This window comes from Dasypus novemcinctus, chromosome X (assembly GCF_030445035.2).
Source record: "Dasypus novemcinctus isolate mDasNov1 chromosome X, mDasNov1.1.hap2, whole genome shotgun sequence".
Classification (NCBI taxonomy): domain Eukaryota; kingdom Metazoa; phylum Chordata; class Mammalia; order Cingulata; family Dasypodidae; genus Dasypus; species Dasypus novemcinctus.
Window position 1 is genome coordinate 22,673,552 of NC_080704.1, and position 16,257 is coordinate 22,689,808.

The 16,257-nt window shown below is 47.7% G+C and overlaps 1 protein-coding gene across 17 annotated transcripts in view; it reads right to left on the bottom strand.

Moving 5' to 3' along the window:
• The window catches only part of MAP7D2 (MAP7 domain containing 2), a 121,821-nt gene that overhangs the window by 41,717 nt on the left and 63,847 nt on the right, over positions 1–16,257 (bottom strand). For 9 of the 17 annotated variants that reach the window (XM_023586536.3, XM_023586527.3, XM_058292355.2 and 6 more), the window contains 5 exons: positions 12,502–12,579; positions 10,270–10,433; positions 3,080–3,191; positions 2,202–2,300; positions 75–185 (listed from right to left, as the gene is read on the bottom strand). In XM_023586536.3, the coding sequence (XP_023442304.2) occupies positions 75–185; positions 2,202–2,300; positions 3,080–3,191; positions 10,270–10,433; positions 12,502–12,579 (564 nt within the window). The remainder of the gene's footprint in view (positions 1–74; positions 186–2,201; positions 2,301–3,079; positions 3,192–10,269; positions 10,434–12,501; positions 12,580–16,257) is intronic. The other 8 variants (XM_023586537.3, XM_071213212.1, XM_023586530.3 and 5 more) reach the window with 2 other exon arrangements.

Below are 16,257 nucleotides of genomic sequence, written 5' to 3' on the forward strand. Positions count from 1 at the left end.
AGAGGGGCTCTCACAAAGGTAAACATTAAGGAAAGAGCAAACTGCTGGGGAGAAAGATCTCCACATTCACTTGCCTCGGTCTGGGGAATAGGGTATTGCCACTGTAGATGAAGACAGGCGTTTACTCATGGGAGGCTCCGTGTGCTTTGGCAAATTCATGGTTGATGTTGAAAGTTTGTCACATGCTGCAGAGAAATGCATTAAAGATGTTGGTATCACTGCCACAGTAGCCGAAGAAGCATACATCCCACCCACCCATCCTCACCCATACACCGCTTCCAACATCCTGATAGAGAAAGAGCCTAATTTGGAAATGCTCAGCCTACAGCAGCCACGGGTCTGCAGCAAGAGTGGGTCTCTTCAATTTCGATGAAAGCCAAGCTAATCCTGCAGCAAAGCATTTCCTTATGTCCAGGGATTTTAAGTATATTCAGAGCACATGGAAAAAAGACCAACCTGGACCCAAAGATAAATCACCACTGGAAAACGTCCTAGGGTTTGATTGAGATTGAGTACTCTGGAACTGGACTTTCTCTGAAGGTTATTTGCAGCTCAGATTCGAGAGGGATGTAATTTGTATGGAAGGAACTGTACTTGAAGAGGAATAACTTTGGTCTCTTCCTCTTATCAAGTGACGGGGTCAAAATGGTTCTTTCTCAAATGCTTTGACTATTGGTCAGGATTGTAAAACATGGCCCTGGGTTTTTGTGTTCTCATTTTCCAGCCATTATCTCCTATTGGTTTCTGAATTGAACCATTACAACAAACCAAGAGGTTGCTGCCTGAGCCCACCTTGGCACCTGAGGCCAAAGGAAAACCGTGTGCCCTTGGCTTGAATGGAAGCAAGTGATAACAGTTCCAAAATCTACTTCTTTGCTCATCTCATTTTCAGTGGAGAGGAATGCCACGTTTGACAATTTCTCTTGCCCAAGTGACAATCTTAAATAGGTTTTCATTAATTGAAGCTGAAATAAAACTATAATAATTCTGATTGGGTACAAATAAAATATTTAAACTTGAAATGACCTGAGTTTTAAAACACCTATTTTTCAATAATTTTTCAACTACTTTAATGTGCTGGAAAAAGGATAAAATTTAAATATTACAAAATTAAAACGCATAAAACCATGTTTTCCATTTGGCCTCAGACTCTAACATGACTCAGCATGGTGCTGGTCTTTAGAAATTTGATATTTTGTTCATCATGGATTATTTTGCATTACTTTAAAAATATTTTTATAGTTTTTATATTTTTAAAACTACTGCATTATTATGTTTTCAAAATACTGCACTAAAATATTATTTTATCTTGATCATTGAGATTTTTGGTGCCCCTTTAAATTTTGTGCCTGAGGCCCTGGGTGCTGATTTCCCAGTGGGTGATTATTCAACTCTACCTGTACCCCTGTGTGTGTGCACACGTGCGTAATGATACTATAGTTAACTGGGCCATGCAGCAAGCTCTCTGCTACTAAGCAACACCGATAATGATTATTCTTTGTGAAAGGAATGCTGGAAACCATGGATATTTATTCCTACTGCTGTAATTTGACCATCTGCATTGCTGGTAAATGTTGCACCCCTTTTAGATCTTTTTTTTTTTTTTCTTTGCCAGCAGAAGATGGGTTGAATTTCTAAAGTCATTCTGAAATGGGAGCAAAGTTTTTGTGAGTTCTGTTCTTGATCTAAACCATAAGAATTTCCCAACTGTGTCTAAAACAGAAAGCCTATTAGAGATGAAATCAAGAACAAAGCCAAGCTATCTACTTACTTAGGTTCCTTGTGTTAGGACCAATGAAGATTTGCATGTAAACTCCCTACTAACCCCCTCTCCAGCCCCTCTCTAGTAATCCATCACATTAACACCAAGCACAAGCTTTCCATTTGGGACGTTGTAGGATTAAAGGTTTTGATCACCCCAAGTGATCTGAGCCCCTACTACTTAAAGCCTAAAACACAGATGATGAATGAGGGTGCTAAAGATCTAAATGCACAAAAGTCAAACATTGGCATGATTTTCCAGGCAGAAGTTAGTGAGCCAAGGGTGAAATGTCTCCACTGCACGAGGATGTAAAGCATGCACAGCCACTTGATGACAAAAGAACAAAGAAATAGTTATAACTGTTCAGACTAAAAAAATTAATTGTACAGACAAGTTGGTGATGGAGGAAAGTGATCAGAACAGTGATGCTCAGATATACCGTTGGTTGACTCGGCAGCAGCGGTAGTGGTCCCTGGCTCCGGAGGGAGGGTGCTGGCTGCTAAACCTAGAGGGGGGGGTGGGGTATTTTCTGATTCACCTACACAGCAAGAAAATCAGAGCAAAGAGAGGTAAAAGAAAAAAGACCCAAGTTTTTGTTGGTTTTTAGTTCTAGGAAAATTTTTAAAAAGTAACTGAAGTGGGTTATTGACTTCTCAAAAAAAAAGAAGTATATTCCCTGTCAAAGAGTTAAAGGCACAATACTGCAAAGTCAAGAATCTGTACTAGAAATTTAGTGGAACACATCTGCTCTCAAAAAGAGCGAGTGGACCATCCCTGCATGACAGAACATAAATTACTGAAACGCAGCAAGACAGTACAGAAAGGAAAAGCTATCTAGAGACTAGTAACAATCTGTATATTAAAGTAAACATTTTAAACTTTAATGAGAAGGATGAACTGGATAAGGAAATCAGTCACCTTGAAAGAGAACTGAAAGGGCAACAAAAATGAATGAGGAGGAGGGAAGGCCCCCAGCCCTTCTAGCCAGCCTGCCTAGTGGTGACAGTCGACTGCCACTTACCATCCCTGAGGCAGGCATCCCTGGTGGGCCAGATGGCACGCAACCAGGCTCTGCATCCTGCTTCTTTGCTTTTCCTATTAGCCTTTCGGCATTTTGCTCGACTGAAAACACAGGTGTAGTTATTAACTGCTGTTTGCCAGCAAGAGGAATGCACAGATCTCCTTGGTGAGCGATGCATACACAGGAAGCCTGGCTGGCTTAAACAGCACATCTGGAAAAGATCCCCTTAAAGCCGTGCAAAGGATTCCCCAGATCCCTACCATACCCCGCAATGCGGGCACAGCCCCTGCACTCACCGTCGCGGCCTCCGGGCCCGGCGGACAGAGCTACTCCCCAGGAGCACTTCTTCTTCAGCTCCAGCTGCTGCGTCCGCTCCAGGGACCGGCGCATCATCGCCTCCAGCCGCTCCTGCCCAGTTCACGCAAAGCGTCAGCGTCAACACGGAATACACAATTGGCCGCCCAGCCCCCTGCACAGCCACGCCTCAGTGCTCAGGACGCGCCACCAAAAGGGAGGAGGGGGAGGAAGCTTTTTGAAACTGCAGTCACACGTGCTTGCCCCACAACACCGAGTGCCCTTAGTGGGTAGAGAGCAAACTCCAGGCTATGGCACCAGCCATCACTGGGCCAGGCCAGTAATTTAAGAATAATGCCAGCCAAGCATTAACTCCTTGTGGCCTGTCTCAGACCTCATTTTGCCCTCTTTAGTAGCAGCACTGGAATTCTGCTCCAGTACCAACTGCATCCGCTTTCACTGAAAGCATAAAGCATTCTGATTTGCAAGAAAACAAAATTAAAAGGTCATGTGCATTTTTGTAGCCTTATTAAGCATGACTTTTGGGGGTGATATATGACTTTGAGATCTATTTTGCCAAGCAGCCCAACTTTCATCTCAGAACTTTTTAAAGGGGAATCAATTGTTTTCTATATTGTAACACTTTGCTACTATACAGGATTTCTGGGGATAATATTGAGCATTTTTAAATTTAAAAGAGACAGAGTATGGGACGTTCTGGCCCCAAAATTAAGCACCCATGAATTCCCAGAGTTAGGTATGTGGGGTAAGGGGATGGAGGGGGAGAGCTAAACAATTTTTAACCAGAAGAGAAAAAAAAACAACCAGGTTTCTCTTTCTTTTAAAAAAATCACTTAACCAAAGGACTCTCCTGTATTAACCAAAATATTACTTTCAAAGAGGTGGGCTGGAAAGCTGGCAAATATTTCCTTGGCATGGGAGTAAAACCGTTCTAATTCTGCAGGCCCTGTGTGTATGTCTCCCCACCCCCATGACACTGCAAACACCAAATCCTCTTCCCATCTCCACTTGGAGAAGGCTAGATTGCAAGAAAAACTGTTACACCCATACCCTTTAGCCCTCAAAAAACCCAACCCTGAGGTACTTCAGCAACTGGGCTAAACCCAGCCTGACTTCCAAAAAGGTGTTTTTCTCATAGTTTAAAATTTAAAAATTTTTAAAAATTAATTTAGAGCAGCATCTACCACATAACTGTCACTTAAGGATCTGGCAAAAGACTCCTCTATCTCACTAGGAACAAAGAAAGGTCACTTAGGAGGTATCTGGATTTATTCCTTTGCCTACAGCAGAGGGACAGGATGAGCATTTTGCTTCCCCACATCTCGGCCCCCTCTGTGCAACCTCTCTCTGAACAGCACTTTGCTAAGAGACTGCCTCCAGGGACCTGTGAGCAGAAAGGGTTCCCTGCCCCCTTCACGTCTCAGATTTGTTCTTGCTGCTAACTGTGCTCTAGCTTTTGGCTGGAGACTCTACGACCATGAGTGTGCATTTGCTGGCAGAGCCTGTTCTCACGACCCTGTCCCATTACATTTCCGACTGTCCATCCTGGCGGTCTGCCAATCCCGACAGAGCCTGCCTGGAGAAAAGTATGGGCTGGGAGGGAAGAGAACTCTACCATTTGGTGTCTGATGTGTGATCGCTTGAGACTGGTGCTGATGAATATTTCACTACACGGATTTAACATATAACCAATTTATGTTATAGGTCATTTTACCACTGGCCTGATGTAAGTGTTGAAACCTTTCGCCTTAGAGGGAATTCAGCATTGGGGGGGCTATGGCAAACTTCCTACAGGCCAGAAGGACCTCACCAGACAGTCTCTCACCCATTAGGGGACCAATGAGAACAAAGAGTCCCGAGATGCAGTGGGCCAGCCTTACTACCCAGCAGCTCTCTGTGCAGCGTGATTATAAGGACATTCTCATCCCCAGCCAGACCTTTCCCTGAACTATTCAGAAAGACTTACAAAAATATCTCTGACTCCACCCACAATCCACCGAGCTGCTCCAAATTCCACCATTAGAGAGTCATTCCTTTGGGCCTCGAGTATCCTTAGGAAACTAGCTATTCGTGAGAGAAAGATACATTTTGTGTCACCCCGTCCTTTTGAGGAGACTATGAAAAAACAGGTGATAATCAAGCTCTCTGGGAAAGGCACTTAAGGAACTCAAACAAGTCAGGAGAGGAAGACTAGCACATATCAAAAACAAAAATTGTCCACTTCATTCTTGTCAGAGGTTAGTCCGTCTAGGTCAGCAACGCATAGTGTGTATATTTTTCTATACACAATTTTCATTCTGTCATGGGACAGAATGAAAAGAATCCTGGATTTGGTGTTAGGATTTCTGGATTCAAATTCCAGCTCTCCCACTCTTTAGCCCTGTGACCTTAAGGTAATCATTTAACTTCCCTGGGCTGCAGTTTCCTCATCAATAAACTGGGGTGAGTGTGTATGTGTGTGCGCACGGGCATGTGTGCGTGTTATTTACCTCCAGCACCAGATATTGCTCTAAGTCTCCAGGAGATAGTGCCTGATGCTGTGAACCCCAAACCAATGCTAACACTCTGCATGTGAAGAGGCTTATGAACAGGACAGTTTCCAGCAGTGGCTCTCCACCTTGACTGTGCATCTGAATCACCCAGGGGGCCTGTTAAAACCGAGTGGGGTACATCCCCAGAGTTTCTGATTTAGTCAGTCTGGGGTGGGTCTTGAAAATCTGCATTTCTTACAAGTTCCCAGGGGATGTGGATGCTGCTAGCCCTGAGACCACACTCTGAGAATCACTGTTTGGAGAAAAAGCTGAGCATTAGAGAGGGCGAGAAAGGGAGGGCGAGAAGAGGGAGCGGGGAGGGAGAATGTTCAATCACATCAGAAGAACAGTATTAATAAATCTTAGAACTGCATATTGCAATTCCTGCCAAGTTCTGGTTCTCCTGAGTATCATCTGATGATCGATAGAGGATGGGGAAAGGACAAAGCAAATCCTTGTCCTGAGACTAGCCTCTATTAGGTGAGGCTTAGTGCAGGAAAGTGGAGTCTCACCATCAGACAGACTTCGGTCCAACCTGAGACTCTTGAGCTCTGGCTCTAGATCTGCCTGGATGAACCTGGACAAGAGTCATGACCAAGGTGACCTGCTAAGCTGGCCGAGCAGCATAAAAGGCCTGTAGCAGGGCCTGGCCAGGCACTAACACACAGACAGCTGTCTCTGGCAGGAGTGGGCGGTGGTTGTACCTTCTCCACTGCCCTTATAATACATGCATTCTGATGATGACAGTGCAGGGATGAGCCCCGAAATGGCCCTCAGCAGGACTCCAGAGGGGTGGGGGAGACTTTCTCTCCACACACAGATGTTAACACCTGGCCTAGGAGACTGTGGGGGTGGCGTGGGGCCTGGCCAGGCAATGTCCATCCCCCCAACCCCCGCCGAGAGGCCAGCCCTCAGCTTAGGTAAGGGAGTTCAGATGTTTCCTGTTTTATACCCAGACTTGTACGTTTTGTTAGGTATCCAGCAAGCAGAGTATAAGGGTTTTGTTTGGTTTGGTTTAAGATTGATTGATTGATTTCTCCCCCCTCCCTCCATTGTCTGCTCTCTGTGTCCACTCGCTGTGTGTTCTTCTGTGTCTGCTTATATTCTCATTAGGCGGCTCGGGGAACCAATCCTGGGGCCTTCCAGAGTGGGAGAGAGGGTATCATTCTCTTGTGCCACCTCAGCTCCCTGGTTTTGCTAAGTCTCCTATTGTCTCTCCTCTGTATCTCTTTTTGTTGCACCATCTTGCCACGTAAGCACTCTGTGTTGGCTGGCACTCCTGCACGGGATTGCACCCAGCATGGGCCAGCACTCTGCACAGGCCAGCACTCCACGTGGGCCAGCTTGCCTTCACCAGGAGGCCCTGGGTATTGAACCCTGGACCTCCTATATGGTAGATGGGAGCCCAACTCCTTGAGCCACATCCACTTCCCTAAGGGGTTTTTATATATCAAAATAGCTTGCAGGTGATGGACACATGACATTACACATTCGTCAAGGCCTATGGAACTGTATAGTGCAAAGTGTAAACCATGATGTAAACTACGGGCTTTGGTTAGTAACAATGCTTCAATATTGGTTCATCAACCATAACAAATATACCACACTAATCTAAGAAGTCAATAATAGGGGTAACTGTGTGTGGGTCTGGGGTGGAGGGGTTATATGGGAATTCCCTAAACTTTTGGTGTAATTTTTCTGTAAATGTAAATCTAAAATGTTTCTAAAAATAAGCTTAAAGAAAATAACTTGCAGAGATTAAGCTAGTCTTTGAACAAGACCCCTCCTAGCAACCCGGTTAGCCTGAGGAACATGGAGTTGGATGTTCCAGAAATCCCATTTTCCAGGGCAACTGGTCAGGAATCTTCATTACCATAACTACCACCACACCCAGTGGCAAATGATGAACACATTATGTTGGCAGTCCTAGACCAGGGTAGGCCACGCGAGCTTCTTCCAGAAGCTTGATTCTTGATTGCTGTGTGGCAAGTAGGAGCTGGAGAAACCCACCTTGGGGAAAAAGGCAGCCTCCAGTAAGAGTATGAGCTCAAGGTCAGGGTCTCGGGTGAACCCTGGAAGTGCCCCCTTCCATGGGCTTGACCACCTTCCACCCACCCCACCGCCAGCCTCAGAGAGCTCTGGGTGCCAGGCAGGCTAGGATGGCCACTTCTGCCTGGCAGACAATGTAGTCTCCTGACCACTGTGGAGCTCACCCACAGGGGACAGAGGCACTACCAACAGCCTCGTCATGGCAACCACAGGGACAGGACAGGGCTGGAGGGCTGGAGGAGGGGGGTGGGAGGGAGCGCTTCAGAAGGCCTCCCATGAGCTCCTAAATCCCAGACCAGGAGAGGTAGGACTTGGTGGGCAGTACAGACACTTTCCGACAGGCTAGAGAAGCAAAATGGGTTGCACAGGAGGAAGAATCTTCATGCAGAGGCTTTCTCTTCTTCCTGGCCACAAAGACAGAGTGTGACAAGAAGAACTTAAATCTGGCGTTTAAGTTCTTCTTGCCAGAAGACCGCCAAGCAGGCAGCAGCCCTCCCAGAGCTCGCCAATGAATCATGGGGGCGACCGCAGAGGGTTTCCCCGGGAAAGTGGCTCCTGAAGTGTAGACCTAGCCATCCTCCCCAAAGGTAACCCAAGTGAATGCCAAACAAGACCCTGCACCGGGCAGCCCGGGGTGTAGAAAGTCCCGAAGCTACACCCAGGTCTCCCAGGGGCCTGATGGCAGGAGCAGGTGGCAGAGGGAGGCTGCTGCTGCCTTGGGTTGCTACACAACCACAGCAGGCCCAGCTCTCGGCCCCGCCCTGCTATGCCTGGGCAGGAGGGGAGGGGAGCGGAGGGGAGGGGAACAAGCACAGCTTATATCTGTGCTTACAACAGCTGGGCAAGGGAGCATACAAAGCAAACAGAAAATTCTCTGGACGCCAAATTATCAGCTGCATGGGGAACGGCCATTCTCTGGGATGACAGTCCTTCATCTGAAGGAGGGAGAGGGAGAAGGAGAGGTGACTGCTAAATTTAAAATGCCTCTGGCACTAATGTTCCATAAAGAAAAAGTATAGGCAGAGAGTGCCTCAAAGGCAGACCTCTGTGACAGAGGCTTGGGAAATGTCTAATGTGATTTCACAGAGCTCCTTCCTGGAAGCAGCAGTGACAAGCTTTCTCCTTGAATCAGCAGTCCTATAGGATGTCAGGAATCAAAATCAAGAGACAAGGGAGGAAATGGACAAGGTCTAAGTCACCAAGTATTGGAGGATGGGAAGAAAATGGGTGAATCCCATGACTCACAGCAAACATGGACAGGTGTAGAGAGGAGGCACATGTCCCATGTTGCTGAAACAGCCTATCACACGCTGGCATTCTTCTTAGTCTACAGACCCTATGCCGTAATGACTTCCGGAGCTCGGGAGCTCCGTCTCAACTTTACTGCAGTCAAGGTCAGCTGGGGAAACTGAAGGGAACCTCATATTTTTTGGCCATTTCTCTGTGCAAAGGCCTTTCCTGGGCACCATGACAACCCTGGGAAGCAAGTGGTGGCATTTTCTGATTTGGGCTAAGGAGACAGAGTTCGAAAGGTTATGGGATTTGCCCTTGGTTGCCAACTGCTAGGTGGGAGAGCTGATGTTTGAACCTGGAACAGGTGAAGCCACAGCTGTCCGGCTATTGCCAGCAACAGGCTAAAACTCTGGCGTAGACCCTAACTCAATAAAAGGAACACAGAGACCCCCATTTAAATGGCTGCTTCTTGGGCAAAGATGCGTCTAATTATATGTATGGGTGCCTCTGTGTGTGTGTGGACGTATGTGTGTGTTTTTATTTTCTTTTGGATGTGTGTTTTAAATCAAAAAAAGAAGAAAGGGTAAAGCTAGCCAGTGATTTATATAAATGTCTTTGGATCCTATAGGAATGAATATGTTGTTCATGCTCAAAGATGACTCATTCTACCTTATGAATAAAAAATGAGCATCACCTGATACAAGGCTATGATTACATCCTTCAAATACACTCGTTAAGAAAACCCCAAATGTGCTTTCTAAATTTACTTCCCAAATTTAGTAATAAAGGACCCCATAAGGGTAATTAAATACCATTTCTTTTTTAAAAGGTAACTGGTAAGAAAGGATGGTTAAAGCAAGGAGTTGCATTAAAATTTAAATACACTAGCATCTTTGTGTTTGAAGACACACCCCTCGATTTTTCAGCAGTGGGATCACGGTATTCTCTCTCCAGCCTGTGTCTGCCCGAGAGGCCTGGACTGCCAGCTGTGACCCCCAGCTATACAGCACTGAGCCCCTATCAACAGGCCCCTCCTTAATTTAGAGTCAGAGAAGGTTAGGTCTGGAAGAGGCCTTGGAGGCCACCACATCCAGCCTCCTCACTTTAGAGACAAGCAAACTGAGGCCCAGAGAGGCCAACGGGCTTGCCCAGGGACACACAACATATTAACACCAGAGTTGAGTGGACAAGCCCCTTTGTTCTGATTCTGGTGCTGCTTCCGCTGTACGGCATTCATGCTGTGAAAAGAAAGCATGGAGAGCCACCGGGGAGAAGGTTCCAGAGCAGCTCTCCCACCCCAGACCACCAAACCCAGTGGGAGCCTCCAAGAGGGCTCAGGCCCGCTCCAGGGGCCTCACCTCCTCCTCCCGGAGCTTCTGCTTCCTCTTCTCTTCCACGGCTGCCCTCTTCTGGTCTTCCCGCTGGCGCTGCTCCTCCAGTTTTCGCCATCGCTCCTCAATTTGCTTTTCATACTGGAGCTTGGCTCTTTTCTGTTTCTCCAGGATCTGCTGCTCCCGTGCAGCTGGAGAAAGGAGAGCAGAAGAGAGGTGTCATGACCTGGGCGCCTGCACCATTGGGATTATGGTCCAAACACAGACACAGAGTGGGGCCCCCGGGCACCTCAGAGCCTGGTGGGATAAGGATCTGGAGATGGCAGACGAGCACCTCTGCTGCTGGTGGGGTGACCCTGGCCAGGCCAAGCATGCAATCTCTGTGCCTCAGTGTACTCCTCTGTGAAGTGGGGTTGTGAAGACAGACTGCAACCAAGCACGGCAAGAGCACGCTAAGCGCCCCCACACGTAGGAGCTAGTATTGTGATGGCCATCGTTAAGTCAGACCAAGGCCCAGCAGCTAAGCTGTACCCTAGCTTAGGATAAATGACAGCTGCAAGTGTACATTCATTCAAAAGCACCTGCCACTGTGTTTCAACCATGCACCAGACACTGAGCTAGGCCATGGGGTCCAGCACATGTGAGATGACCTTCCTCTCGAGACATCTACTAAGGGCCCTTCACTCAACCTGGCCAAGTCAGGGAAGGGCTCCCCAAAGGAGGCAATGCCTGAACCAACCAGTCAAGGAAGGAGGTGCCTGGAGGTGAACAGCACAGTGAGTGCACAGGCCTGAAGCAAGAAAGCACCCAGGACACAGGGAACTGTGACCTTGTGAATATTTAAGTAAGGACTGGAGCAAGGATATGGGGGCTAGAAGGGGGTGCAGCCCCAGAGGTTAGGGTGTGCTGCAGCCTTGCCAGAGCTGACCACTGAAAGCCCAGGAAATATGTGAGCTGCTTGTTACACTGTGAATAGCCTAAAACTGGCATGTGTCTTTGGTATTTATACCACAGGCATCAGGGCTTTGCTGCTCCCAGGAGAGCTGGTTGTTCAACATTTACCAGTACACCACTGCTCGCAGGCCCCAGCCTGAGTTTGGATTTTATCCTGAGGTCAACAGGGTGTCACTGAAGGAGCTTAGGCAGAGGAGTGAGACTATACTTACTACGAATTGGGCCAAGTTTTCTGGAGAATGATTTGGAAATGTATATCAAAAGCCCTAAAAATGTTCCTACCAACATATTCCCTTTTAGGAGTTTATCTTAGAGAAAATTATGTGGTAGAGGGGTGGGAGGGTGAGAGGGGGGAGGGAATAAGGGGAAGGGAGGGATATCCAATAGTCCTCATAGAAACCAGGCACTGGGAGAGCACAGGGCACATCAAAAATTAGAGGGAACACCTCTCTCTCACCAGGAACCCAAGATGGAGCTTTAGCTTGAAAGTCACCAGAAAGACTTGAAAACTCCTCTTTTTACCTCATTTGTCTTAGTTCCACGGGGAAACCACCCCATGGCAAACATACCATACTTCTGTCTATACACCTGCTAGAAATAAGACAGCCTTTTTCAACAGGAGTTTCTCTCCTAACACAGAAAAGTGGTTTTAGTGCCAATTTTCTCGATCCTCCCAAGACGGGCCCATCCAGACACCCAGGAGAGATGGTAAGTGAGCCCCTGCGGCAGACCCCTTAGGGCACTGGGGCTTCCCCAGGCTGTGGGCACGGACTATTTTTCTTTCTTCACTATCAGGCCCCCAGCCCCTGGCCTAGTGCCTAGAATACAAGAGGTTCAGTGTTCGCTAAACGAGGGAATGAACTGTTCTGAGAATTCTGTGAAGTAATATTTGTGAATGTGCCAGTTGCACGGTAAGGTTCACCCCAAATTCTTTGCGTACATCTAGCAATCATTTTAGTTCTCTTCATTCATAAAAGTCCCTATCTGTGGATCTTCAAAAAAAAGATGAGTGGACTCCAATCATCTAGAGTTCTAAAAATCTCTTTCATTGTGGGTACGGGTGAACAAAAGAAAAATTACTACAGATAATTCGGATATGCAGCCAGTGCTGAGTACTGCCAGCTCTGTACAACTTCCCATTGGTAGGCATCATCATTATGATAAAGCTCTTTGAGATATTTGTTTAGTTGCAAATGCTGACAGCTATCAATGTGTGGTATATTGAATGGTGAGGCAACCACCAAAAAAAAGACCCGGCCACTTCTCCACTCCCTTGGACCCAAACATCTAGAGCGCACAACTTACCCAGGCATTTTTCTCTTTCTTCTCGTCTTTCTTTGGCTAGTCTTTGTCTCTCATCGGATTTTAGAAATCCATCCATGCCTATAAGAAAGAAAATATGATAAAAGAGCTCTTCAGAGCAAAGCTGCATATCTGCAGAGGGCCAGAGGTAGCTGGGCAGGCACCCAGTCTGGTCCATCACTGTTGCTTCATCTATCACTCCCCACCTAACTGGGTTCGGAGGGCCTCTCTGCTGGCCATGGAGGCCCAAGCCCATCCCTAACCTGCTCGCCTTCCGGCCTGGCCCTGGAAGGGTCAGAAAGCAAACAGGCAGTGTGTAAAGAAGCCCACTAGGGGGAAGCGGACTTGGCCCAGTGGTTAGGGCGTCCGTCTACCACATGGGAGGTCCGCGGTTCAAACCCCAGGCCTCCTTGACCCATGTGGAGCTGGCCCATGCGCAGTGCTGATGCGCACAAGGAGTACCCTGCCATGCAGGGGTGTCCCCCGCATAGGGGAGCCCCACACACAAGGAGTGCGCCCCGTAAGGAGAGCCGCCTAGCGCGAAAGAAAGTGCAGCCTGCCCAAGAATGGCGCTGCACACACGGAGGACTGACACAGCAAGATGACGCAACAAAAGGAAACACAGATTCCCATGCCGGTGACAACAACAGAAGCGGACAAAGAACAACACAGAGCAAATGGACAGAGAACAGACAACTGGGGTGGGGGGGGAAGGGGAGAGAAATAAAAAAAAAAAGAAAGCAGACAATGGGGGGGGGGCGAAGGGGAAAGGGGAAAGGGGAGAGAAATAAACAAAAATAAATCTTAAAAAAAAAAAAAAGAAGCCCACTAGGCTTCCAGGCTTGAGGCAGAAACACAAAGGTGGACAAGATCTTGTCTCAAATATTCCACGGATACCGACCATTTTAATTTCCAAAAGAAGCCAGCTGCTGAAGGACACATACGGGTTCCTCAGGTGACCACCTTACAATACAACCCTCAGGTTCAATTTCCAGTCAGCTAAGCTTGCTCCAAAGTCAATCTTGTCATTTTAGAATCACAAAGACGACAGGACTATAACATACTCCTGTTCATTTGTCATTTAAATATCTGTAATAGCTCTCCTAAATAAGATGAAAAAAATGACAGCTCTTTCCCCAAAGGTCCTGGAAGTGTCCCAGGGGCTCTCCAGCTCCACCCCACCCCTGCAGGACCCTAAGGACTTTGTAAATCAAAGATCAAATTACCTTTGTGGTAGTTTTGGGATTACAGAGAATTTACTGTACTCTCGTACAGTTGGCAATCATGATTACCATCTCCATAACGTTTAAGCACCACATTCGAGAGAACTCGGCTTTAGCATCAGGGGAACCACGTTCGCTCTGGCAGCGCATGTGCCCCCCCTCCTCGGCTGTCAGCACGTACGCAAGCAATCTGACTCTCTAGTCTGTTTTGCTGCCATGGTAACCTGCACTCCTCCCGGGGGCACTCCTGCAGCCACACAGGGGAGGGACGGTGAGCCTTGCACTGCAGTGCAGGCAGTGGGAATATGGGCATGGCAAATATGGAACTGTCACAAGTCTCCATATGCGTGTGATTTCATAGCCTTGGTGATGTATCAGGGAGATTAAAGCTCAAGAGAGAAATAACTGGAAGATAAGTCCAGGCTACAGGTGCCATTTTCCATGTTTGTTTTTAGCCAACTTTTAATTGTTATGCTCCGGCCAGCAACATAATGCCGTTGAGTCTAAAGGCCCAACTGCTCTCTTCCCAACTTGACCTCTGTGCTACTCTTTTTCCCCAGGCACCGCCCCGCTCAGACAGCCCCTTCACCTGAACCACCTTCTTCTACCTCACCCCCAAATTTAAGCTCCACCCACCTGCAAGACCCCACCATTCTCCAGACCCCGGGATGCTCTGCACTCATACGTGGTTCATGGAACCTTCTTTCCCTTCGAGTTCTCAAGCTGCAGCTCCCCAGGTTATGGAGGGACTGGGATGCCTTCCTCGTCTGTGGGTCTGCCCAGCTCTCTCCAGTGCCCCGAGGCCCACAGTGTGCTGAGGGGCAGGGGAGCTGCGAGATCAAATGCCCTTGCTCTCTTCTCTAAACACTCTCAGGTTCTGGTGTCTACCTCAGTATTATGATTAATAAGCACTCTGTGTGACAAGCTACAAAGAAAAGCCCTATGTCATCTGGACAGATGTTTGCATCACCACCCGCACCATCTCCTCTGCCCAGGCAGGCCACGAACCTCACTCTGGATTGTCCACATCACCCTCTAGCTGTCATGGGCCTGCCCCATATATGAGGTGTAGCCTGAGAACCACAGAAAGCTTTCTTCAGAAAAAGGAAAGCAAGAAAATCTAAGAGAGGGAGGAAAAAAGAGGGCCAAGTACATTTATTTCCAACTAGCCACCTTACGGTGAGGTTTTACAGAGAGAAGGCTGTTTGTTCCATCTGCATGCATGATTTTCAGCTGCCCCCTTGTGGGCACAGCCCAGAGTCACACCGTCAAATGATCTTTTCTGAAAACCTTCATCATCATCAAGCTCAAAATCAGTCAGCAGCAGCAGCACCATAAAAAGAGGTGACAATTAAGCAGTCACTATGGGCCACACTTGAATTTACTTGGGCCAACAACCCCGATGATGACGCTATTATGAGCCTCAACTTATAGGTGCAGAAACAGAGGCAGAAAGAGGTTAAGTAACCTGCTCCAGGTCACACAGTCAGAAAGTGGAGAAACCAGATTCCAACCCAGGAATGGGATTTCAGGACCCCCGCTCTTCATTCCTGCCTTTCTCTGGGGCTCCCCTACCAAATCAGACAATTTAACACCTTTATCCTACTGCCTGTGAACAAACGCTATGACCCAGTGATGCTCGCAAGGAACAAATCCCATCCTGGATCCAGGAGTGAGCCTGCACATTCGGTGGGCAAAAGCGAGCTATCTACCTCATTAAAGAAATATTCAGTGCTACTGTGAGCCAAGCGCTGGCCCGGGCTAGACACAGATGTGTTGACTGCCCAGGCAGCCTAATTATTTGACGCCTCTTCACACTGAGGTTTTGGAAATGTTTGCTCAAAAGATTTTTTTTTTGAGAGGCTGATGCTAGGTGGGGAAGGCAACCCTAGGCCTTTCCTTGCTGGTGCTAGGCAATTCAACTCTGGCCCCACTGAACAGCCCAACCTGGGTAACCTGGAGCCATCTGTGCTGCCCATACATGTGGCTCTTTAAATTTACAGCAATTGATAACATATAAAACCCGGTTCTTCGGTCACACTAGGCATATTTCAAGTGCTCAATGGCTCCCGCAGCAGCGGGCACTGAAAGTGAAGCCAGGCTCTTGTGATTCTCTCCCTTAGCTGCTCTGGGGCCCATGTGGCTAAGGAAGATCTCACAGTTCATTCAGGGATGAATTGGGGCCAGGCAAGGAAGGCTGAGGTAGGGCCTTCTCCCTTGCTCCACACAGCAGCAGCCCATTCATTCACTCATTCATTCATTCTTGTCAAGCAAACATTTCCAGAACATACATTTGAAGAGGAGTCAAATGATTAACTCACAGGTCTCCAGCTTCCACCTTCTGACCCTTGGTGCCCTTTATCCTGAGATGACGAAGGGACAGAGCACAAAATAATTTGCCAGGAGCCATAGACATGAGCGGTTTTTACCACTGCCACAAGACAGCCAGATTTCAACCAGATTCAAAGACCCGAGAGAAGTTGGGATGCTCTCCTGACATGGCATCCTCAGAGGCAAAGCCGAATTTTGTTCCAAA